The sequence below is a fragment of the Lacerta agilis genome, chromosome 17 (genome assembly GCF_009819535.1).
Source record: "Lacerta agilis isolate rLacAgi1 chromosome 17, rLacAgi1.pri, whole genome shotgun sequence".
Lineage (NCBI taxonomy): Eukaryota > Metazoa > Chordata > Lepidosauria > Squamata > Lacertidae > Lacerta > Lacerta agilis.
In genome coordinates, this window is record NC_046328.1 from 23,995,805 (window position 1) to 24,021,709 (window position 25,905).

The 25,905-nt window shown below is 47.1% G+C and overlaps 1 protein-coding gene across 1 annotated transcript in view; it reads left to right on the top strand.

The window, feature by feature from the left end:
- RNF115 (ring finger protein 115) overlaps window positions 1-25,469 on the top strand; it is a 36,893-nt gene extending 11,424 nt beyond the window's left edge. Inside the window, exons 2-9 of the mRNA XM_033136417.1 lie at window positions 6,122-6,180; window positions 11,029-11,086; window positions 17,052-17,248; window positions 18,002-18,070; window positions 20,025-20,097; window positions 20,576-20,669; window positions 22,452-22,567; window positions 24,347-25,469. Coding sequence (XP_032992308.1) covers window positions 6,122-6,180; window positions 11,029-11,086; window positions 17,052-17,248; window positions 18,002-18,070; window positions 20,025-20,097; window positions 20,576-20,669; window positions 22,452-22,567; window positions 24,347-24,478 — 798 coding nt within the window. The 3' untranslated portion in view covers window positions 24,479-25,469. The remainder of the gene's footprint in view (window positions 1-6,121; window positions 6,181-11,028; window positions 11,087-17,051; window positions 17,249-18,001; window positions 18,071-20,024; window positions 20,098-20,575; window positions 20,670-22,451; window positions 22,568-24,346) is intronic.
- The last annotated feature ends 436 nt before the right edge of the window (window positions 25,470-25,905 follow it).

Genomic DNA, 25,905 nt, shown 5'->3' on the forward strand with positions numbered 1-25,905 from the left:
ACTCAACAAGGACCAGAGCCTGCTAATGACAGGAAATACCCAAAGTTGATTGCGCATGTGTGGCTAAGGTCTTTACCCAAGGTTGCCTCTGAGTGCTCTACCTCCAGTGGTTAGGTGGGTGGACACCAGAGGCAGGGCCTTTTTTCAGTGGTGACACTTTGTTTAACTCGATAGCCCTTTTTGAAATGCTATTTTTTTTATTTAGCAAAATATTGCTTGAGTGTAAGAATAAAACCTCTCAGCTGTTACAAGACATAGGGCACATGTCACCTGATGAGTTCTGTCAGCAGAAGCTGTGCAAGGACTTCTGCTTGTGTAACAGGACTTTTCCCCATCTCCCTGCAAGTCCCCCGCCAATTATTTACTTATATATTGCGCTTATATCCCACCTTTTCCTCCAAGGAGCTCAAGGTGTGGCATACATTATTCCCCCCATCTCATTTAATCCCCACAACAACCCTGTGAGGTAGGTTAGGCTGAGAGGCAGTGATTGACCCTAGGTCACCTAGTGAGCTTCATTTCCAAGTGGGGATTTGAACCCTGACCTCATAGTCTGACACCCTAGCAGCTACACCATATTGACTTGGCTCGGGTTCGGTGGGAGAATCCAGAGCACAGGCTGCGGTGTTGGAGGGAGAGAGTCGTTTTATCTGGCAAACTGAAATGTTTGCACTGATGAAATGACCAGAAGAGCACAACATTAAAGTCTTCCTCATAATGCATATATTGCCTTCAAAACCACCTTCAGAAGTATGATTGAAACTTAAAAATGGAGGCCCTAGCAGGTGCTAAACAATCCCTTCAGACACCCTGGTGGATTTCTATCCCAGAATTTCATCAGAACTCTTAACATTCTTTTCGATGGCGCATCTGCACTCAAGAGAGCCAGAACGTTAAAAAGCTTTTTAATCAAACTAAGATTTTCAATATTATACAGCAGCGTTTGGGTGCTGGGCACCCTCCAGATGTTGCTGGGTTCCAGTTCCCATCACCCTGGTCCATCGTCCTTGCTGACTTGAGCTGATGGGAGCTGGAGTTCACTAGTCAAGGATGGTGGGAGCTGAAATCCAGTAACATCTGGGGGGCCACTAGCTTTCCATCCCTGCTGTACAACAAGAGTCTCGGGTGGTACAGTTTGCTGCATTCATTTACTATATATAAAGGTAAGGTGAAGGACCCCTGGACAGTTAAGTCCAGTCAAAGGTGACTACATGGGGTTGCGGCGCTCATCTTGCTTTCAGGCCAAGGGAGCCGGCGTTTGTCCATAGAAGCTTTCTGTGTCATATGGCCAGCATGACTAAACAGCTTCTGGTGCAACGGAACACTGTGACGGAAACCAGAGAGCACGGAAACACTGTTTTAACTTCTCGCTGCAGCAGTACCTATTTATCTACTTGCACTGGTGTGCTTTTGAACTGCTAGGCAGGAGCTGGGATGGAGTAACGGGCGTTCACCCTGTTGCGGGGATTCGAACCACCGACCTTCTGATTGGCAACCCCAAGAGGCTCAGTGGTTTAGACCACAGCACCACCCAGCTGCCCCACTGTATTTATATAAGAATGCCCAGTAGCATTGTTAAAATGATCCAATGCATTTAAAATATGGTGCCGTGAAATGACATCTTAAAATAACAGCTTGCAGCCTAGAACTTATTGGGTGGTGAGCCAGGCATCCTTGGTGGGTTGGGTGTGTTCACATTAGGCGTGTGTTCACATTGCATTAAATGAGCATAGACAGTCTGTGTGCACAGATAGTTGATCTGCGCAAATAAACAAGTGCACACTCCATGATTATTATGAGTAAGAGTATTGTTTGTTTTTGAATGTGAAATTTGTATTTCCTACATTGATTCATCTTTTGCTGGGATTTGTAAATCGCTAAGATTTCTGTTGATATATGAAGCGGTACATAAATTTGCTAAATAAACGTAGAGGTGGTTTGTAGCTTTGTTCAGCATAACACATGAACTACTGAACTATTTTCGTCGAGAAAGGACAGCGGCTGAGTTGGTTTGAAAACAGTGCAGGGGCAGCAGGAGGTGGCAGGAGGAGGTTCAGTAGAATCATAGCATTGTGGAGTTGGAAGGGACCCATTTCGTCCAACATTTTGCAATGCAGGAATCACAGTAGCTCGGCATTAACGCTTGGCATGGATATTGTACATTTTTGCAGTTGATTCTTGGAGGCTGTCACTCGCCTGAGGCTGCTAAGCAGAGTTTGCAGCTCTTGTGTTTCAAGGCCCCTTCCACACACTGCCGCTCAAAGTTGTATGGTAGCCCTTTGCTCATACTGCTACTCCACGTGGACACAATCTCTCTGTAAAAGTTTGCAACTGGGGCTAGGGTGGCTCTCTTCTCCCTGTTCTTCCTCGCATGTTGCAGCCGCACTATGGTGAAGTGGTTGCTCACCTGGCTCAGCAAGAGGGGGGCCTTAGCTGTTATAGCCCAACAGCATCTCCTGGGGTGGACTATAGGAAAAGGGCTTCAGGATTCCAAAGATGGCGGGAGGAGGTGTGAAGAGGAGCCCTGGGCTCTGTATGTATCCTCTCCCTCTGCCCCCAAGCCTAGAATAGTTTTACAGCCAAAAAATGCATGGCTCTCGTACAGCTCATTTCGATGCCTTAGTTGAGCTGCCCTCCTACTGGTGCATCTCTAAACATTTGTGTTTCTGTGACTGCTTGGAGCTGCGTTTGCCCACAAGAGCATCCTTTTTGCAGCCACGGGCATGGCGCGTTGAGTCTTCCTTGTTGAATGATGAGGGCGGCAGTGAGAACATATCTGGATGGCGGTTCTGAGGAAACCTTGTGAGTTGGAAGCCAGGACTGAGGAATTGGGCCATGTGATTTGTGACAGAACTGGCACTTGAGAGACAAACACAGCCCTAAGCCGGTTTTCATTTTATTGGGGGCCTTCTCTGGGACTGATTCCCCATTGCAACAAACCCAAGTGTGTGGTGCAGTGCGGTATAGCTGTCACTCTCTCACAAACTTCACAACCCTATATAACCCTTGTTTTGAAACAGCTGCACAGCTTGTCAGTTCATTTCTGGGCTCAGTTCACATTGCTCACGTTGCTGTTTAAAGCCCTAAACTAGACTCATGCCCCAGATACCTGAAAGATCGCCTCCTTCCCTACAGACCCTATTGGGTGCAAAAATCACCCACAGAAGCTCAGGGTGGCAGCACAGGATATTGTCTTCTCTGTGGTAGCCCCTAAGTTGTGAAATTCCCTCCCCAGGGAGGTGCGTCTGGCACCAGCATTGCACAGCTTCTGGCGAATGCTGAAGATACAAGTTTTTAGCCTAGTTTTTGACACTTGTGGTGTATGTTTTTAAGACCCGCCTTATTTCCGTCATGGTAAATTGTTTTGGAATGCTCTTAATATTGTGTTTCAATTGTTGTAACCTGCCCTGGGACATAGGGGTGAAGGGTGGATAATGAATTGTATTATTAATAATAGTATCTACCATCTCAGGACTGTGTCCTCTGTGCTTAATCATAATGATTGCCAATCCTAGTAGTGCCAGCCAATCCTAGTGGATTCTGCAACCTGTACAAATGATTGGCATAATTAGTTTTGCCTGCATCAGTCTTGTCATATTTTTTTTATAAAAAAGTGATTTGAATAATTTATTCCTAGTTTGAGCAATCAAGGGGGAGTGAGCTCTATGCAAGGCACTGAAAGTCTCTCCATCTCTCTGGCTTCTGGGCTCCCAGCTGTCACAGCCTGCGTCTTTCCTTTATTTATTTACAACATTTTTATGCCACCCTTCATTGTGTCAGGTTTCAGGGTAGCGTAAAGCATGAAACAAAGGCAAAACACGCAACTTGAGTACATGCAATTAAAAAAGGGCAACACTGGATAGGAATGAGCATAAGAAAATCCTTCCAAACATTCTGTGCACTGGACACACCTACAGGATTTAGCCCAGGGGTCAGCAAACCTTTTCAGCAGGGGGCCAGTCCACTGTCCATCAGACCTTGTGGGGAGCCAGACTATATTTTGGAAAAAAAATATGAACGAATTCCTATGCCCCACAAATAACCCAGAGATGCATTTTAAATAAAAGCACACAGTCTACTCATGTAAAAAGACGCTGATTCCCGGACCGTCCGCGTGCCGGATTTAGAAGGCGATTGGGCCGCATCCAGCCCCCGGGCCTTAGTTTGGGGACCTGTGATTTAGCCTTTGTTCAGAACTAGCCCAACCTTCCCCTGACCAGGTAGCGAAATCACTCCAGATCGTTATCCAGCATTTCACATTTTCACTTGCCCCGGCAAATATGACAGGTGGACTGCAGAGGTGGGCAGTAACTCTCAGCAGTTGTACGCGGTCTCCCTCCTCACAAGCCACTGCCTCCGTACCCCTCTCCCTGCTGGGCCACTTTGTTGCTGAGGTGGCTACGAGGTGTTTCAGCTGCAAAACAGCAAACTTCCCTGCAGGGCATGCTGACGGGATACCACTTTGGGTGCTTGAAGTCATGATGCTCCAAGCAACCATACACCACCCTGCCAGTCTTTCCTACAGGGGAAGAGCCGCCATGACGCAGTGGTTAGAGTCCCCACTTGGCCATGAAACTCACTGGATGATCTTGGACCAGTCACTCCCCCCCACACACACACACCTAGCTTACATTACCAGGTTGTTGTGGGGATGAAATGAGGAGAACCACATATGCCACCTTGAGCTCCTCCTGGCATCCATCAGCAGCAGTTGCAAGCCCTTATCAGAAAGCCTTTATGTGAAGAGATAAAGTGGAGAGTGATGGGGTAGACAGATGAGCTGTTTAACTTGATAGGATCCCTGCTTTCATTTCTGTGGATGAATGAGAGGACTGGCAACTCAAGGTGACCCCCTTCAGGGGACTGGCTTTGATTTACGGCCTCTAGAACGATGAGCGCCTAAACAAGAGGTCAGCAGAGTGGTGCTCATAAGGTGCAAGGGCACCCTTTGGTGTTTACCTTTTTGTCCCTTGAAAAATATGGAGATCTGAAGAAGGAAGTGGCAAGAGTGACATTCTTTCCCACTTCCTCTTCCAACTCTGTGTGTTTTCGAAGGCTCTGGTTATTTATACTTATTACCAGTTATTTATTATTTTATTATTCATCAAATTTCTATATTGCCCTTTATCTGAAGATCACAGGGCAGTTCACGATATAAAACACAAGTATGCATACCACAATAACAAACAAAAACAATACTCCCCACAGGTTAAAAGACCGTAGGTTATTAGCCAAAAACCTGGGAGAAGAGGAAAGTTGTTTTTTTGCCTGGCGCCAAAAGCTATGTAACGAAGAAGCCAGGTGAGCCTCCCTGGGGAGAGCATTCCACAAACGGGGAGCCACCACAGAAAAGGCCCTCTCTCGTGTTGCCACCCACAAGACCTCTTGTGGAGGAGGCACATGAAGAAGGGCCTCTCACATGATGATTCCAGGGTCTGGGTCAGGTCATGTGGGGAGAGGCAGTCCTTGATGTATTGCAGTCCTGAGCTGTTTTAAAACTTTATAGGTCAAAACCAGCACTTTGAATTGGACCCAGAAACTAATTGGCAGCCAGAGCAGTAGGGCCAGGATTGGCATATATTCAAACTGCCTTGCCTCAGTGAGCAACCTGGCCACTGAATTGTGCACCAGCTGAAGTTTCCAAACCATCTTCAGAGGTAGCCCCATGTTTAATGAGATGCAGTAATCTAACTGAGTGGCTACCAGAGCAAAGACAACAGAAGTTAGGCCATCCTGGTCCAGATAGGGGTACAGCTGGGTCAGCAGCTGGAGCTGATGGAAGGCACTCCGTGCCACCGAGACCACCTGAGCCTCAAGTGACAGGGATCCAGAAGTACCCCCAAGCTGTGTACCTGCTCCTTCAGGGAGAGTGTAACTACCGGTAAATCAAGATCTCTTGGAAAAGCAACTTCTATGTGTACATGTACTTTGGTGTGTGGGTGTGGGTGTTTCATTTGCAACAGGTGACAAGAGCGGGCAGTGCACTCTCAAATATCCAAATGTGCCCATGAACCTAAAAAAGTCTGTGGCCTTGTTTTTGTGTGGCATATTTCCACCTGTGACTGTGTAGGCTCCACCATTCTCAGCCTAAAACCACCTTCCTTTTTCTCTTCCTCTGCAGGAGTACACTTGTCCCAGATGTGAGTCTGGCTTTATTGAAGAAGTGACAGATGATTCCAGGTATCTTTCACCCTCAGAGACTACCCTAATGTTGCTAGACTTCTCATATCTACCCCCTCCCCGTCAGATGTTTCTTCTTCTGATGGATATGCTACCTCTTTTGGTGTTTATTTTATTTATTTGTTTATTTCATAAAAATAATATACCGCTTGGCTGTTTTTTGTTTTTGTTTTTTAAAAAAAACCCTCAAAGTGGGTTGGCTGAATTCTGCACCATTTTATACAATAGGTCTGTGGTTCCCAAAGTGGGTGGTAGTGCCTCCTGCAGGGCAGTGGGATTACCTGGGGTGTGTGTGCTAAGAGTTAAAGAGACGGCAAGAGGGCACTAGAGGTGTAAATGACTATCAGACTTTGAAGGTGGCATTGCTGGATCAAATTCATCAATTTTGTTAAATTAATTGAACTAAACAGTTTTAATTGAATTTTGAATAAATATGCAATTGTTACCGTTTTAAATGTTATTGTGTTGTTACCTTCATTAGTGGGTCATGCAAACTGCTGTTTTCAATAATGGTTTTTTATAGGGCAGGGGGCACTGGGGATTTGTTTATGGAACTAAGGGGGCAGTGGCCAAAAAAGTTTGAGGACCACTTTGATAGAGACATCGCACCTGTAACTTCCCTGGTGGCTGACATCCAATGGCTCTGTTTGGTCAGGAATATTCGCCTCCTGTGGGCTTTCCTCACTTCCATAAAGTTGTGGCACAGACACAGCCCTGGCTGAAATGCAGGCTAGCAGGAGAGAGCAGCTGGGCTGTATAAGTGGAGAACTTTGTGGTTTGCAGACAGGTTAAGGACCTCCATTGCTTTGACTCACACAAAAGAAAACGTTAGAGGTGGGGGTGAAGTCTTTCAGATTATTATTTTTTTGGTGGTGGTGGGGAACCTCTCGGTTGTGTCAGTCAGAATACTCTGGGCTAAATAATCTGTCCTGGTATAAGTTGCTGCCTTCTTAAGGTCCCAGAAACAATACCCACTGGTGGCAGTGCTAGAGATCCCTGGAGGGCTGCTGCCAGTCACTGTAGACACTACTGGGCTAGATGGGCCAAGGGTCTGACTCTGTATAATGCAGCTTCTCTAGTGTTCATTGGTAATAGCTGCGAGGAAGAGCTCATTTCCGCCCAAGGTCTGACCTTCAGCTTTTTCTGCATTTTGACTCTTCCGAGAGAGAAGGTGGTGGTAGATAGAAATGAAAAATTATGCCAAGTCAGAGACCTGGCTATATTTTATCCTGAGCAATCGGTGACACGCACGCTAGATTTAAAAAACAAACCTCGTGCGACAGTTTAAGATCCAGCTGCCAAATTTGGAAACGGTCCTCAGGAACGTCTGACTCAGTGTCACCTTCAAAGCTGGAAAAATGGCCTGCTCCTCACTCCCCCCCCCCCAGCACCTCTAGTCACTTCGGGAGGTGGAAGCGCTGATTCAGCCCTGCATAGATTTCGTGCTGGGTGGGAGGGGTGATTTGTGGGGTGCTCTTTGTCGCTCCAGCCCTGCTCCTAAGGATATAAGAGCCCTGTTAGATCAGACTGAGGCCCATTTAGTCCAGCATTCTCTTTCCAAGAGAGCCTTTGGGAATCTGGCAAATAAGACAGGAAGACAAAACTCCTTCCATGTTCACCCCAGTACCAGGTCCTCAGCAGCCAGACTGCCTCTGAACCTGGAGGCTCCATTTAGCTCTCACGTTTATTTATATCCTCCACTGACATGTCTAATTTTCTAAGGTCTGCCCTGCCATGCTTTAGGGTTGTGTGATTGTGTGTCATTGCAGACGATAAAAACCCACCTTTCATTGTCAGAACTTTGTGTCAAGGTGCCAGGGTGTTGCAGCATTCAGTATTTGGGCTTTGCCAGTTCAAATGATTATCCGTTCACTTTTATTACATTTTTATCCTGCCTTTTTTTTGAAGGAGCTCTAGGTGACATGCATGGTCCTCCCTCCCTGCCTCCCTCGCGTTTATTCTCACAACAACCCTGTGAGGTAGGTTAGGCAGAGAATGGCCCAAAGTCACCACTGAGCTTCACGGCCTAGTGGGGATTTGAACCCTGGTCTCCCTGTCTCCTACACTGGCCCTTCACAAATGCAACCCCTGCTATGGGCACAGCGGGTAGCCTTGGCCCACTCCCTTTCATCTGTAAAATGGAAACATTGAGTTTGCTGTGTGAAGAAATAAATCCCACTTTTACGCCGAAGGGCCCCCCCCTTCACTCATTGTAGATGTCGTTGGCACTTGGCCCAGAATCCCTTGGGATTGTAGTTCTGTCACTGTGAAAGGGTTCTGGGGACCTCTTAAAAATAAGAATTTAGCACCCTCTCCCAAAGCCACAGGTGGCCTTCATGGCTGCAGTGAGGTTTTAGAATGGCTTAAACATCTTGACAGACAAGATATTTAAGTTGCAAGCTACTTCACAAAAATGATAGCTGGAGAAATAATCCTGTATAGCAGGGAAGGAGAGCCTTTGGGTGGAAGCTCTCCTTATGTTGTTGGACTCAGTTTATTGATACTTATTGATAAAAATATATATATTAATAGAAATGAAAGTAGAAATGATGTAAAATAGAGTTATGAATGATACGGGATATTTGCTGAAAATACAAAATTGACTATTGCATATGGATTTACAAGTGGCGTTGACTCAAAAACCATTGACACAGCAATCAAAGGGAATCAATCTAACTTCCTAGCATATTAAAGCAATAAAAAGCATAGTTACCAAATATTAGAGCAGTAGACCAAGTCGTGTAGTATGGTAGTTAGACAGAGGATACGAAGTGTGGCTGGTGGTGGCAAAAAAGGAAAAAAGCAAGTATTTCAACTGTGCCCACCCAAAATGTAATAGAAGAATAACCAACTTGAAAAACTCAGTACGCCTTTCGTATCAGTCAATGCTAGCATGGGGCTGGGAGGTCGGGGACACTAAAAAATTCCAGCAGTTTTCCTGTTTGCATGGGAGAAGCCCACATAAAAATATGGACTATGCATGACCATATTGCATCTGGAAGGGGGAGCAACTGGGGGCCCTTGCTGCATCAGCAGTTCCCCACACAGGGACCTTTGAAACACTTCTAGTGTTGGCTGTTGGAACATGTTACTCTCCCCCTTTTATTTAGGCAAGAGGACTGCTTTTCTGCTAACTCTAATCAGAACACCAAGGTCTCTGTGAGCTTTTATCGGAAGCAGCACATGTGTGCACCAAGGTCCAGACAGCTTCTAGAGACCCAAACATGGCCCGGTGCCATCCATTTTGATCCATCATGGCTGCTCTATTGTGAGCATAAAACATACCATAACTGCTGGGTGTGATACATACGTCAACCAAGCAGGGTCCAGATTAACAGGATAAAGTGCTTCCAGGCCAGACTGACCAGCAGGCTTGGGGCAGGCAAGTTCTCCAGAGAGGCACTTCCAGTTTGCTGCCTGTGATGTGTGGCAGCGGCCTTTGGGGCCGGTCTGGCACAATGACTAGGGCAGGGATGGCCAACTCTTTTCTGACTGCAGGGCCACGTTCACACTGGGGGCCATAAGCTGGTGAATGTGCCAAAGGTGGGTGTGATCCCCTTTTCGCTCTTGCACATGCTACCAACCCCTCCCTTCAGCATATCCCTGCAGATCAGCTGATGAAGGGGGTTCACACCTCTTCCTTTTGTCCACCTGAATCTCAGTGTTCAAAATTTGCATTTTGCACCAGAGGATCAGCCAGTTGTGACCAAGTGAAGATGCCTGAGTTGCCAGGATGGCGCCTGGCTTCTCCTCCATCCGGAGGAGTGTGTGCCTTGGGATCCTTGGATCTTGACTGTTTTCACACTGTAGAATACCTCCCCCTATAGAATTATATCAATTAGATTTTATCTGCACAATCAGAATGAATTTCAGGAACCAAAATGCTTTTTCTGTGCAGCCTGAACAGGAGCGGAGAACAATGTTATAATTAATTGTTGTAGCTTGTCTTCACTTACCTCCCCCCGATGCCTTGCTCACAGTTGTGAAAAATATTCTTACATTATGAACGGGCCATGTTACCATTAAGAAAAAGAGGTAGGAATAGGTCAATAAATATGTGGACTGTCCCTAGATCAAATGACTCCCCCCCCCTTAAGTTCTCAAACTTCTTCACCTAGCTCAGGGTTGTCATCTGAACTAGCCAGATGTTTAACAGAGAATCAATCACAGTCCATCATTTGAAAAAGAAGACTCTAGAGTTGTCTTGCTCTCAAATGGCAACTAGACATTCTGTTTTTGCGACTGTAACCTCGGTTTAAGGAGCCATTTGGCGCCTAGCTTATATATCTGAATTTTTAACACTGCACCTGATCACCTGGGGACATTTTTGCATCCCCATCAGGACACTGAGCTGGGTGGAGTGGTTTAAACCTCTCCACGCTTCCCTGTGCGGGGTCTACTTTAGTTACATTTTCTAATAATTTTGTTGCTGCTGCCAGAACGGGTGGGGGTCTGCAGTAATGCTTTTGGCGATGGGTTGGATAATAATGCCCCTGGGCTGGGATGCTGAATTTGGACGTGGCAATGGCAGGTTCAGTTTCTTACTTAGATTAGAGATTTGCAAGGTAGTGACCCTGGGCTGAGACACCAAGGAGGAATTAGATTGATATAATTTCAGGAACTGATAAGATATGCCTCATTCTTCAGCCACGTAGTCTTCAGCCCCTCTGACCTCCCCCTCGCCAGCACCCTGTTTTCATCCTGTTTCCTTGGTTGCTGATTACGTGGCCTTCAGCCTCTGTTTTTAGCCCTTGGCCCTGCCCACCCCCCACCCCTTAGAGGCAGGCTTTGGGGGTTATATTTCTGGAAGCAACTGCTGCTCTCCCTCACCAGATTTCTCTCTCTCAGTTTTCTAGAAGGCGGCGGCAGCGGGATAGACGACAGCCCCTCCACCACATTTGCAGAGGTGAGACTTTTCCTGTTAACAATTTTACTGCGGCTTTCAGAAATGTGTAAAATGGAGGTAATTTTGCTGCGCTTTCCTCGGATACTCCGTGCGGGATACTTTGTGGGGGCAGCTGAGAGGAGAGAGGGCCATTCTCTGTTATCAATACTTTTTGTACTGCCAAGAATCAACTCAAGAAGAAGTTGATGTGACAGAGGCCGTCCTCTCAAATGATAGGGACTAGAAGCTTGAGGTTGCAGTTGCCTTGTGCCAAAAATAAAACTCTCCTTGGTTAGTGGGACTTTCGTTTTAAAGCTGTGTTGGTTTGTAATCTTCTGTAAAAAGTTACTAAGTTCTGTGGGGTGTTTGAGGTATCCTTTTGGGTTTTGCAAATGCATCACAAGCAGGGTTAATTATAGCATTGGGCTGAAGTGATTTATATATTTAGGTTGATGACTGTTGTTAATACCTCCTGAGAGTTGGCTTTTGGAGTATGAGGCAAGCCTCTGCCTCGAAGAAGGCAGCTTTATTATTTTTAGTGAAGGTTTTTTTTTATTTCATTTCATAAGGTATAGAAAACCGAACAGTTATAACAACAGATGAAAATTGAAAGAAGAAAAACAAAACTATAGATAGGCACGTAAAATAAGTACAGTTCCACGTGGGTTAGAATAACAAAGTCCAAGACATGGAAGAAATAAGTGAGAATAAATGTTGTCTTCACATAAAGAATATTAGTGTTATCTGAATATAAAGTATGGCTCCAGATTTGCTAGACTTGGGACAAGTGTTCTTTTGAAAATGATGGATACATGGTAAAGGAATGCCAAATCATATAAGAAGTATCTGGTTGTTCTATAAAGGTAAAGGTAAAGGACCCCTGACAAGTTAAGTCCAGTCGTGGATGACTCTGGTGTTGCGGCGCTCATCTCACTTTAAAGGCCAAGGGAGCCAGCGTTTGTCCGCAGGCAGTTTTTCCGGGTCATGTGGCCAGCATGACTAAGCCACTTCTGGCGAAACCAGAGCAGAGCACGGAAACGCCATTTACCTTCCCACCGGGGCAGTACCTGTTTATCTACTTGCACTTTGATTTGCTTTCGAACTGCTAGGTTGGCAGGAGCTGAGACAAAACAATGGGAGCTCACCCCATTGTGGGGATTCGAACCCTGACCTTCCGATTGGCAGGCCCAAGGCTCAGTGGTTTGCACCACCAGCATCCCTCTGGTTCTACTCCTTGTCAAAAGCTCAAATTTTGCATAATTTTCTGCATTTTAGCTATATTCCAGAGTGAGTGGTACCAAGCATTTGGTATAATATTTTTTGGCTGTTTTCCATTGAGTTACAATTACCATTTGAACTATATAAGACCAGTTCTTTTGACAATATACTTCGCTATCATCCAAAATATTCAGTAACATTAATTTTGGACTGCAGTAGTATTTTTAATTTCTGTCAAAATTAAATTCCAGAAATCTTGTAGCAACTTAGCATTCCAACCATAAATGATAATATGTACCAAGTTTATTGCAACCCTTCCAACAATTAGGTGATATAGAAAAATATTTTTTTTGACATTTGCAAAGGAATGAAAGCACCCGTGTAGTAATTTCAAGAAGTTTTCTCTAAGAAATGCCTGCTAGACCACAAGTTTGACACAACACCCTACTCTCCGCACTCTTAAGTGTTCAAAATCTGAACTTTCCCTCCATTTGGTGTCTTTTTAGCAGGCTGAACTAATCATTAGCAGTTATTATTTGAATTTTTGCCATTGTTGAGGTGTTACTTCAAATGCCTTCCTGACAGTAAGGTGTGTTATAAGGAGGGGGATGTCTAAGTGGTTCCCCCACAATTTTTGGAATGACTTCCCTAAAGAACAGAGGTGTCCTTTACAATGTGTTTGGCATTAGGTGAATTGTGCCTCCTCCCCGACCTAGCCTGACCCTCTATATCAGGGGTCAGCAACCTTTTTCAGCCGTGGGCCGGTCCACTGTCCCTCAGACCTTGTGGGGGGCCGGACTATTTTTTTTTGGGGGGTGAATGAATTCCTATGCCCCACAAATAACCCAGAGATGCATTTTAAATAAAAACACACATTCTACTCATGTAAAAACACCCGGCAGGCTCCACAAATAACCCAGAGATGCATTTTAAATAAAAGGACACATTCTACTCATGTAAAAACATGCTGATTCCTTGTTTATCCGTGGGCCAGATTGAGAAGGCAATTGGGCCGCATCAGGCCCACAGGCCTTAGGTTGCCTACCCCTGCTCTAGATCTCTTGTGCATGCTGGCTTTGGACTTAAGTTGCATGACATGGGGTGGGAGGGGGGAATTCAGGGTGGAGGGGGAGATGTCAAAGTGTGTTTTCCCTTTCCTTAGGATTCCTCCAAAAACCCCACCCCAGCACCTCTCAGCCCTCCCAGTAACATTTCCCTCTAAATTTTGCATTTTTAGCCCTTGTAGCTTGGACGAATTTAAAACTAACCTTCCTATTTCTCCCTTGCCTGCCTTCCCAAAGTGCATGACAATGGGCAGTACAGTATATTAAAACGGAAAGATGGAAAGGGGGGGGGCAGACTTTGAGTGTAGCATTATTTACATGAACCTTTGGGCATTAAAGATTCTCTGAATCCTAGTCTAGCAAAATGCCCAGGTAAGCTGTTCTGTGTTTGGAAGCTGTGTACACTTAGGCTGTGTGCCACCTTAAACCAGTCATTGAGAGGAAGCCCAGGCAAGAATCTTATACATAGTATCTGGAAATTGATTGAGCTTGGATTCTGGCAAGTCCCCAGGGGACAGGCATAAAGCATTGGGGCTAGAATTTTTTCCTTGTTACTTCATTTTATGAAAGTCTCTAGGTCCCACAACTTTAAAGCTTTAAAATGTCTGCCTCTTTTCTGAACTTATCCCAGGTTGCTTCAAATTCTCCCAGCCATGAGCAGTTTTCTTAAACGTAGATTTCTGGGCTGCCTACTGTGTGTTGGCTCATTCTGGATTTAGCATCTACACTCAGCCTGTCAGAACCTGCTTCCTTTTCAGGTGACCTCAGCTAGGTTTCAGTCTCTGAGCTCATCCTGAACTCCGATTCTGTTGACATATCTTTGCTGCTGCTGTGGCAGGAATAGACAGTTGCTCCCTTTCTGTTTTGAGGCTCTGTGGCAATACAACATGGAGGCAGGCAGGGTTACCCAGTGCCACACTTTGAAAGGTTAGCTGTTGCACAGGTGTGGTGCCCCTCAGCTTGCTTCTGTCATAGAATTTTGTTCTTGCTTTTTCTGGTTTAATCTTGCAATTTTCTCTCATTCACATATATATGAGCAACTTTGCTTGTGTGCTGTGTAGAATTAGACATAGATTTTGTACACCTTGGCCCAAATTTGAAAGCGTTTCCTAAAAATGCCAGAGAGGTGTAATAAACAAAAACCTGCCACTGTAGCCCCACCTTATATGCAATATATCTCTGACATTTGCAAAAGGGGGGTGTCCTCCATGCAGAAAGGCAAACCTTTAAAAAGAGTGTCCTTCACCTCCTGACGAAAAGGGGGGGGGAGACTCCATTGCAACAGATAATAAAAGTTCTTTCCAGTAGCACCTTAGAGACCAACTAAGTTTGTTCTTGGTATGAGCTTTCGTGTGCAAGCACACTTCTTCAGATACATAACTTAGTTGGTCTCTAAGGTGCTACTGGAAAGAATTTTTTATTTTATTTTGTTTTGACTATGGCAGACCAACACGGCTACCCACCTGTAACAGATAATAAAAGATCAGCTTTGCTTTCACTGGATTTCTGCCTCAGCTCTTGAATCTCTGACCAGTAACAAGCTTAGGGAGTTGGGCCATCGAAAGGCACCCCTCTATTTTCTGGGAACACCCCACTTCGATTTTTTTTCAAGTTGCCCAGCTCTTTGCTCCATGGGCCATAGAACTCTGCCAGGTTGCCTTTCTGACCCCCCCCCCCACAGAGGTGGTGGCCAATCCTGTGTCTTAAGCTATACTGCTTAAGATTGCACATAGAAACTCAAATGCTAGAACATGCCACCCCCGCCCCCCTTGCAGTGAGAAAGCAAGCCTCCCTCCCAACATGCTGGTGGAGTGAGATAAGGGTACCTAAACTGTGAACAGGATCCAGCCAGTTGGCTTAAATTTCATCTCGCCCTGTCTGGAAGCTGCTCCAGAGTCCCTCCCCAAGTCAGTTGATCAGGGAGGCTCTGCTTACCTGCAAGGGCTCAGTGTCTTCCTGAGTGGCAGGTGGGTTTCGGATCGCCTGAGTTCCCAGGTGTGTGTCTGAGTCAAAGTTGTTCTGACAGCAGCAGCAGCAGCAGCAGGCACGCTGGCCTGTTGCCTTGCATGTTATAAGAGCCTCTTGGCTTGCACACAGACGAGGGCAAGCAGTGTTGCTCAGTGAAGAGGTGGGTGCAATGCCCCAGGCCTAGGCTGGCAAGTTCTTTCCCACATTGCTTCTTTATTTATTCCATTTATATCCCACTTTTTCTCCATGGAGCTGAAGGTGGTGTGCGTGGTTCTCCAGCTCCTCATTTAATCCCCACAACAATCCTGTGAGGTAGGTTAGGCTGACAGGCAGTGACTGGGCCAAGGTCACCCAGGGAGGTTCATGACTGAGTGGGGATTTGAACCCTGGTCTTCCAGGACCTAGTTCAGCACTCTAACCGCTATACCACCACCGGCGCTCTGCAGCCAGGCAGCCGATGGGAGCACAGCCTGCTGGGGAAGAGGGTCTGAGGTGGCCTGTGAGCTGCCCAGGGGAAAAGAGAAGCCAAAGCTCCTGTGGCGCTGTGTAGACCAAAGAATCATAAAGTGGTCGAGTTGGAAGTGACCCAAAAGGTCATTTGGTCCAACCCTCACGTCCACTGAACCAAAAGCTTCAGATGAAGTCCCCCAAAATGCAAACAGCTCAGGTGTTCTTCTAGGAACGGCTCAGTGGCAAAGTGTGTGCATCAAAGGCAAAAGGTTCCAGGTTCAGTTCACAGCAGCCTCTCCAGGTTGGGCTGGAAAAAAATTCCTCATTCCTGCAACCCCAGAGAGCTGCTGCCAGTCCGTTTGGACAAAACTGAGCAAGACGTACCAAAAGGTCTGACTCTGTCTAAGGCACCTCCCTCCCTTTTCCCTGTGTTTGTCCTGTATGCATTCCAGGCTGCCTTGGGAGCTGCATATCCAAGCAGGCCCCTTGCCCCCAGGTCTCCATAGGAAGGCAATGTAAGCATCCTGGTGGCCTCTTCAGACCATCTCCCACCTAGGGGTTGAACCTGGGGCCATCTGCATGCAAAGCAGATGCTGTGCTACTTTGCTACACCTCCAGGAAGACTGCAGGATGTGATTTACCAGGAGCATGAAGTCTGCACACATTTTCAGTCAGGATTTTGCATCTCTTCCTCAAGTCCTCAAAGCACAAAGTGGCCAGTGTGCTGCTTCTCTTTTCCTTAGTTCTGTCATCTTTTTTTTGCTCATCAGCGGCTGTCATATTGTGCTGACTTAGCAAGGGAGCAGCCCAGACAGCTTATCTATCCAAAAACAGCACCGGTCGCAGCCTAGCTGGAGCAGTGAGGTCTGGAAAAGGACTTGCCCAGAAGGCGTTTTCATATTGATGTGACTATTATTATTATTATTATTATTATTATTATTATTTTATTCTCCAATGAGCTCAAGGCAGTGTGTGCATGGTTCCTTCCCCTCCCATTTTATCCTCACAACTGCCCTGTGGGGTGGGTTATTCTGAGAGAAGTTTATGTAAGCCAGAAGAGTACGTGGGTTTGTCCATCCGATCAGAAGAGTTCCGCTTAGCAAATCCCGCTTTTCTCCTGGCATAGACATTGGCTGAGTGACTGCTTCTGACTTTTTAGAGTCTCTGGTCATCGGCAGGAAAGCTTCGAGAACCCCTGAAACTGCTGGGCTAGAATTTATTACCCTGTTTGATTTCTGGCCCTTTAGAAGTTGACTTCTTGATGCGCTTCCATTTGCTTCCTCCAGTTTTGGGACCAGTTGCATCGTTCTATGGTCTTCCAGTTCCCGAGCAACTCTATGGATCACGATGGCAGAGACAACGAAAGGGGCCACCAAGCCCACGCAGACCTCTGGGGACCAAGCAGACCCCTCCGACTGCCCATGACGCGGAGGTACAGATCCCGGGTCAGCGCACGGCCTGACAGGTCACCTGCCATTGAAGGGTAAGGATTTGGAGAACTTGGGGCATCCAGGATCTGATCTGGAGTGGAATAGTATGTTCAGTTGCTCATGGAGGCTAAGAGGAGATATGAAGGTCTGGGGTGGGGAAATTTCCCCCTTGTTTGGGGCAAGAGGGTGGTCTTCACGTCTCTGCCCACCACACTGCTGCTTCTGACTTCCAAGAGTCTCTACTGGAAGACTTAAAGAAACTTGAAACATAGAATTTATCTCCATGTTTGATTCTGTTCATTTGGGGTTTAAGCTGGATTCTTTCACATAACCAAGGGGTTCAACTGGTGTGGCCTAGCTAAAAAGACAGCATTATTGTTTCCAATTGCTGTGAACTGGTGACTGTTCTTGCCTCGTCTATATCTGTCAGGTCTGTAGGTCTGCCCTGCCCATCTCGTGTCCTGTTGGTTGCCTCCATATGGTCACTAATGCAGGGGAAGCCAATGTGGTGCCCTCTGTGTGTTGTTGGACTACAGTGCCCAGCAGTGTGCCTAGTGATCAGGAATGATGGGGGCTGTAGTCTGACGCCACCTAGAGGGCACCACATTGGCCACTTCCAAATTAGTGTAAGATAACGTATGCTTCATGTACTGGACAAAGAGGGCGCTAGTCCTTGGAAGCAAGTGCAATGATCAGTCTGTTAAGGCTTGCTCAGCTTCTCTCCTGGATGATGTCACTGCCACCTCCGCTTTACTTTTCTGCCTCTTTCTTACATGTTTTCGTTTTGTCTCCCATCTCCTGGCTAGAATTATACAGCAGATCTTTGCAGGCTTCTTTGCGAATTCGGCAATTCCTGGGTCTCCACCTCTCTCCTGGTGAGTATGGGACATTATTTGCAATCGTATATATTTTTTCTTTACAAAGTATGTGTCTGAACTCTAATGTGTGTCCGGCACTCACATGCATTCATACACACACTACCAGGAGGTTTGGGATCTTTTGCTAGAGTTATGACATGCGTCCGTTTCTGAATATGTGTTTACCCTTAGCCAACATTCAAAATTTGCCAGGTGCATTTTGCACCTCACTATCGGCCACTTGCAACCAAGTGAAGTTGCCCAGGCACCAGTATAGCGCCTGATGTCTCCACCATCTGGAGGTGCATGCCTGGGGATCCTTGGATTTTGACTGCTTCCACACACTAGCAACACATCCTGTATCAGTTACAGTATCAACACACTATCAGTTATATTTTATCTGCACAACCAGGATTAATTTCAGGAACCAAAAATACGACTTTTGAGTCGACTGGCCCCAAAATGGCAACTAGGCATTCTGTTTTGATGACTGTAACCCCGGTTTAAGGAGCCTTTTGGCACCTAGCTTATATATTTGAGTTTCTAACACTGCCCTTAGCCATATGTCCACAAGGAAGTTCTTACACAAAGGAACACGGAAAGCTTGCTTTGTTATATGAAATGAAATTGGCAGAATATATAAATGCTGCGTCAGACAGCAAAATTACAATTTAAGCAGGCAGCAAATCCCATCATACGTATGCACCTTGATTGAAAAGAGTGAAAGAATCCTTAACTATTCTCAAAACCATGCAGGAAGTGAATGTGACAGTTTTGCCACAGAACTCACACCAAAGGCAAGTTAAGAAAGGGGAGTGGGAAGGGTACACCTGTCTTTAAGGCGAAGCAGGTGTTGGGTTCCTTGAGAACCCTGAGTAAGTTCTTTGTTAGAGCTTGGAGAGCTAATTTACAATCTAAAATCTAGGGGTGTTGTACTAATTTTAGCCAATACACTCTAATGGAGAAGGGAGGAGGGATTTGAGATAAGCTAGTGGTTTTCAACCTTTTTGAGTCCACGGCTCCCTTGACCAACCACATTCTTTCTGCGGCTCCCCTGTGGAAGCCATGTACACTGGGGCTCCGTTACAGGATGTGCGAAAGTGGGGATTTCCCCATTCTGCACCCACCCCTTTTTGGCGCCATTTTTGGTATGCATGTAAGTGGGAGCGCATGCGTCGATGGGAACCGAAGCAACACCACTGCTCTGCAGGGCTGAGCCGACGCATTCCCCATGGCAGCTCCAGCCTGGCTTTCCTGAAATTAGTGCATGCGGGGGGGGGGGGGGCGGCAAAAAAAAGAGATATAGATCAGAAGCAGAAATATTTTGTTATTGCAGGGAAGGAAAGTGAGAAACACATAGCACAGGACACACATGCAAATACTGTCCTTTCCTGCAACATTCTCCCTGCCCCATAAAGCTGGGTGACTGCTAAGGAGGAGGGGGGTTGCTTGCCAGGGGCTGGGAGAGAAGAATGGGGGTAGAAGGAGAGAGAAACACAGAAGACACCCCCCACTTTCAGGGTTATTTTTAAATCCTTCCTTATAGAGCACCCACACATTCAGGCACAAACACGCCATCAAACTACTTTTCTATTTTCTTGCATTTCTCAAGCCTTGGTGCAAAACTAAGGAACTGTTAGTTACTGAAACTGGGGAGGATATTTGTTTGTGGTGGTGATGGGGGGGGGAAAGATTTTAAGAAGATAATTAGTCATGCAAAAGCATTTCCCCACTTGTTTGCCGCTGTTTTACTTTGGGAAGATAATGGGCTCCCCCAACCCTGGCTCCCTCCACCCCCAGAACTGGCTCCAGAAGAACAAGTTTGGAGCCACAGAAGCCTGATAAAGGTTGAATTCATGCTGTATAGCCCTTGATATCCTATGACATGGAAGCTGGGCAGCAGTGGGCATGCTGCTTCCTTCTCATGCCCCCACCCTGAGTGCCTCTTTCTTTCTTTCTTTCCCTCTTGCAGGGGAGGCATGTTGCACTCGAGTCCTGGGGACTATGCCTGGGGACAGAGCGGCCTGGATGCTGTCGTCACACAGGTAAAGGCCCTGATCATTCTGCCTGAGCCACGGCTGCATTCAGTATGTGTGCAATTTTTAAACAGAGGTCAGGTAGACACCTGCCAGGATTTCTTTAGTTGTGATTCCTTTATTGCAGAGATGGGGTGGAACTAGATGGCCCGGGGGGGGGGGGTCCCTTCCAACTCTATAGCTCTATGAGTCTATATGAGCTGCTACTGAGGCTCCACAGGCTTAGCATAAATTAAGTGGGTGCCCTGTAGCACCCCTAGGATCCTGCACAGCACCCAGTCATTGTGGAAATGGATTCCTGAAGGTCAAATGTTCTGAAGGCAGCTGTCTTAACCTTTCTTGATGAATGACTAGTAAATGCTGTGAACGTTCCCCCCCCCCTTCAGTTCAGTTTCCATTAAATTTCACTTTACGAGAGCAAATAATCTGTGCAGCGATGCCAGTTCTCTTCCCTCGCACCAACCCTTCCTTCCTTCTCTCCCTGCAGCTCCTGGGACAGCTGGAGAACACAGGGCCTCCCCCAGCAGACAAAGAGAAGATTTCTTCTCTCCCGACAGTGACCGTCACTCAGGAACAAGTTGGTAAGTTCCTGTTTCCTGATAATGCTTTTGTAAATGTGTTGTTGGAAGGGGTTGCTTTCTTCTGTCGCTCTGGACTGAGCACCCAGTCCAAATTCCAGAGAACTGCCAGCGTCAGCCTCCAGCTCAGCTTAGCTCTACAACATTAAACGAACTGCTTTCCAGCTGCAATCCTCTGTGGTTCCCTCTGATTCTGATTTAAGGAACTGGGCAACAGCTCACAGGGCTCTCCAGGCATTGTGGATTTACTCTAGAACCCCAGTTGCACAATAGCTCTCCTCTTCCCTCCCCATTCCATTTTTCTTTTGTGTCTTGTCTATCAGGCTGGCCCCACCCGTTTGCAATCTCACAGGCAGTGATACCAAAGGCAAGCAGGTTTCAGGTACCAGTTCTTGAAGTTGCCTGGGAGATCTTCTTGCGTTAAGCAAATCTTCCAAACCTCATTGTACAGAGTAGGAGTCAGGCGATCGGCCCTTCTAGCTCAGCGCTGTCTCTACAGATTAGCTGCAGCTCTCCAGGGTCTCAGGCAAGTTTTTCCTCGACCTGGAGATGCTGGGGATTGAACCTGGGGCAAAGTAGCAGGTGAACATAAGAAGAGCCTGCTGGATCAGGCCAGTAGCCAACCAGATGCATCATTGGGAAGCCTGCAAGCAGGATCCTAGCATAAGAGCCCTCTCTCCTCCTGTGGTTTCCAGAAACTGGTATTCAGAAGCATTTACTGCCTCCAGCCATGGAGGAAGAGCATAGTCATTGTGGCTAGTAGCCGTAAGTAGTCTTGTCCTCCATGAATTCGTCCTCCCATGAAGCCAAGACCCTTCCTTGAGTGATCTTGAGTTGGCTTCTTCCCCTCTCCCTTTTTATCTTTCTCCCTCAACAACATCAAAGACAGTCTGAAAAGCTCCTTCTACAGAATTTCAAAGGTCTCACATGTACATGCCTTCCTAGTCTTTTTCTCACTCTTTAGTTCTGCAGTAATCTACTTCCCCTTTCCCCCAATTGCTGCCTAGCAGTCAATGCCAAAAGCCAAGTTTGGGAGCAAATCCTCTGGTGAGAGAACTCCTGCAGAGATTTAAAGTCACAAAATAAAGTGTGCAAAGTAAAGTGTGGAACTATAGGCTGTTAGACCTTCAAAATATGCGCTTGTGAGTTCCAAAACTTCATTCTTCCCCTAGCATAGAAGAAGACCACAGGTTTGTTAAGTTAAAAATGGTTTACTTACAAACTTTCCAAGAGTCATATTCATGTGCTTCTGGCAGTAGAACTTGGCTTAGTTCCATAGCAGTGAAAGTTCCTAAATTATTGGTATAGGAACTCAAGAGTGGCTTGTGGGAGTCATGCAGCTTGGAGCAACCAGCTCAGACCTCCTCACATGCTGAGCTTGAAGGGAGATTGAATAGTAGGCAGGACAGCTTACTCTATGGTATTAACCTTCATCATGTTGGTCTAAAAATAAATAAATAAATAAATAAATAAATAAATAAATAAATAAATAAATAAATAAATAAATAAATAAATAAATAAATAAATTATTTGTATCCCGCCCATCTGGCTGAATTTCCCCAGCCACTCTGGGTGGCTCCCTATTGAGTATTAAAACAATACAGCACTGGTTATCCCACTGTTCCAAACTCGGCTCTTCATTCCAGTGTTCTCACCCCAGTTGCCTTTTCACTTCTCTTGCCTCTTGTGCAGCCAGCCTGCAGGGAGGACATGTACCTCTTGCCTCATCTTAGAGAGCTGGTGTGTTGCTGCCCTCACGTGACCCTGCCCTGTTTTCTCCCGCAGATATGGGTTTGGAGTGCCCTGTGTGTAAAGAGGACTACACTGTGGCGGAACAGGTCCGGCAACTCCCGTGCAATCACTACTTCCACAGCAGCTGCATTGTGCCATGGTTAGAGCTGGTAAGTTGGCTTCCCTGTTGGCTTGGGGTCAGGTGGAGACTGGCGCTAGGGCATTCTGCCTGGCACAGGGCAGCTCTCCTGTGGGACGAGGTGTGGCCACAGATGTTGAGTGCTGCAGTGGTCTCCAGGGCACTATTCAGTTGAAAGTTCTCCTGCACAATGAACAAGAGCTTCTCAAGAGCACTAGGGTATGACTGACCTCGGGCACCAGAGTATCTGAGGCCAGACCTTTTGGCTGTCCTGAGGCTCTGAATTGGCAGATTCCGCCAAAGGCTGTTGGCAGAGAGCCACGTGCCACCTAACGGGGTTTGGGCCTGGGTCTCAAGTAGCCCAGCTGCCCAGACAGGATTCTCCAGGTATCCTGAGCACCCCACAGCCAAGGATCTAATAGTTATTATCAAAAGCCCAACATACAGCAGCTCCTAAGGTGCCCCAGACACACACACTTCAATCTTCTCAGCTACTGTTCCCAGGTCCATGCCTATGGAGCAGTTGCAGTAGCAGTGAGACCACCCCCACCCCCCGTTTATGTACCCCTGATCTGATGGGTACGTGCACACAACCTGAGGCTTCTTCTATATGGAAGCCATTGCTGCTCTTTCCTCTTCAAGCCCCTGCTGGTTCTAGGAGACAGTGAGGTGGGGGATAGTGAGGATTCAGCTGCCCCATCCCTTGCCTGAACAGTCTCTTCCTCCAACACATTCTGCTCGCCCCACTCTGTCCTGGACCGCTCTGGCCCTTCTTTTCCTCCTTCACCCCTGGCTCCTGCCTCAGGGCCGGCACCAATCCCCATAAATCGCTGGCCCCCTCTCCTGTGTCATTCCCCTGGACCCCAGCCTCCGCCACACGTTCGTTGGAGCCCTGCCAGTCCCTGACACCAAAACGCTTTGTCAAGACGGCACAGGGGGTTCAGCGGTTTTCCAAGCGGGGAAGTTCCAGAGTCAGCAGGTGCTCTCTGGATTGTGGCTCATACCATGCATTTTCTATTTGAGTGGAGCAAAAGTGGATGTGTTCTCCATCCTTTCAATGCCACGTCTGCAGACCGAATGGCGAGTTGAGTACACTTTAGTGATGGTAAATGTCAAATCAGGATGCACTGGGAGGGGGAATAAATTCTTCAAGATTGACAAGAAACACGAGGGTGTATATGATCTTGTGTACACAATGGCTGCCTTTGGGGGGAGTTAGTCTTTAGAATGAGCTTGCAAATGGATCCACTTCCTTCTCAAAGGATCCAGGAAGGCATTCTTGATGATTTGGGGCCAATTCAAACACATCTCTCTTAAGTAGAAAGTATGCGATGCAAGGAAATGCAATTGTGCCTTTTTTTTTTTTTAATCGCACATGGATCTGCTCGACATCCATGCATGTGTATAATTTTTGCACTAGGCTTTCATGTCTGTACATGCAATGTGCTGATTCCACCAATCATATGTTGGAGAGAGCCATTGCACGGGTTGGGCCTGGGCATGTTAATTCATTTTTAATCAAAATATTTGAGCCCGGCACCTTCTGCGTTAGTCAGCATTCTCAAGGGGAGGCAAACCCCACAGACCCTGTGCAGAATGCCCATGTGTGGTTGTTCAGTGGGTCCAGAGGTGGGACATCTGACGGTGTGGTGGGGAGACGGCTGCCCTCGCGCATCACTCTTTTTCAGAGGAAGCCTTTCGGCGGTGCCCTTTCCTTAATGTGGCCGCCCTAATCTCAGGTATCAGCTCTGGGGGGCATGGCTGTTCCCAGCAGCCCCCCCGCTCACACATGCGCATTTTCCCTCCCCAGCATGACACGTGTCCCGTGTGCCGGAAGAGCTTGAACGGCGAGGACTCCACTCGGCAAGCACCCAACGCGGAGGCCTCCACAAGCAACTCCTTTAGCAGCACAAGCCACCTACACGACCGATGGACTTTCTGAAGCCTCCCTGACATGGTGGGAGGGGGGGCAAAAGAGGGGGCAGTTCAGGCCTGTAGTATCCCTTACTACAGTTTGTAAATTGTATGATACCTATAAACTACAGAACCGAGTAGCAAGGAGGGAGAGGGAGAGCAAACGGGTGCAGCTGGTGGAGCTGCGTCCCCACCCCATGGCCATGGCGAGGGCGGCCATCTTTCAGAAACCGCTAGCATCTCCTGCTGGGTCGCCGCAGCATCCAGACGATCTCTTTAACCCTTAGTTTCCGGAGCGATCAGTTTCACCTTTCAGCGAGTGGTCGGGAGGGTCCCTGAAAACCTGTGCGAGTCCTTTCCTTTGCAGAGGGAGGGGCAGACATTTCCTTGCCCGCCTGTCCCAGTCTCTTTTTTGTGGTGGCGGCAGCGGGGAGGCTCAAGGAGAAGGCAGCCAGGCGTTGGCTAGGAAGCTATTTCAAATGGGGCGAGGGGAAGAGAGAAGATTTGCACAGGGACCCAGGCCTTTCCAGCATCTCCCCAAACTGAGTCTGTTTAATCGACTCTGGCTGTCTTTCCTGCAACCTAGGATTTTGTTGAATTTTGGGTGAATTTTCTATGGATTAGGTTGACAGAGTCCCCAACTTCCTTTATCTCGGTTCTGTTTTTTTCTGGAAAAGAGTGGGGGGCAATTTGGCTCACAGAAAGAGAAAAAGAGGGGTGGAGAAGCAGCACAGGGGGGAGCCCTGCATTCCATGAAGGCAAGTATTCGATGCCCCTCAAGCGAACGCTACCTTTTTCCTGCTTTCAGCCCCTCAGCCCCCTTGGGTTTGCCTGAACCAGCATTCAACCCACCTGCTACTTAAGACCCATTTTTTTGCTGCCTTGTTTATCAAATGGACCACGTGTAGTTTATCCTCCGGATCAGAGACTGTGTCTTCTTTTTCCAAGCTGTTCTTCAGTATTTTAAATGAGAATGCCATCGCTCGATATACCATAAAGAATCACTTTTTGTTGTTGTCGGTTTCCTTTTAAGTGTTGTTTTTTCTTTCCCTTGCAACTCTTCCCCCCTCCAACCTCCATCTACAGTCTTTTTATCTTCTGAATCATGTCTGAGCTCAAAACTGGTGCTGCACACTGACCCCCTCCCCCAAAGCACCTTTCGCCTGGAACCAGAAAGGGGCTTTGGTAGGAGAAGGGTGGGGTGGGGGGTGTGGCAGAGTCATGTCCCAAGGAATGAAAGGGGGAAACACAAGGCAACCTCACCCCCACCCCCTTCGTGGCCACTTCATTGCTGTAACAGTGTACCAGGTACACTCCATTTCACACTTAGTGTCTTCTGTTTGCTATTGAAAGTTGAATAAAAGTCTTTAATAAGAAAAGCAACGATAAGAGTTCTTGGTTGGGGGGGGGGGTGCAGGGGGAAAGGGACCATATGAGAATCTGCAGGACAGGTGG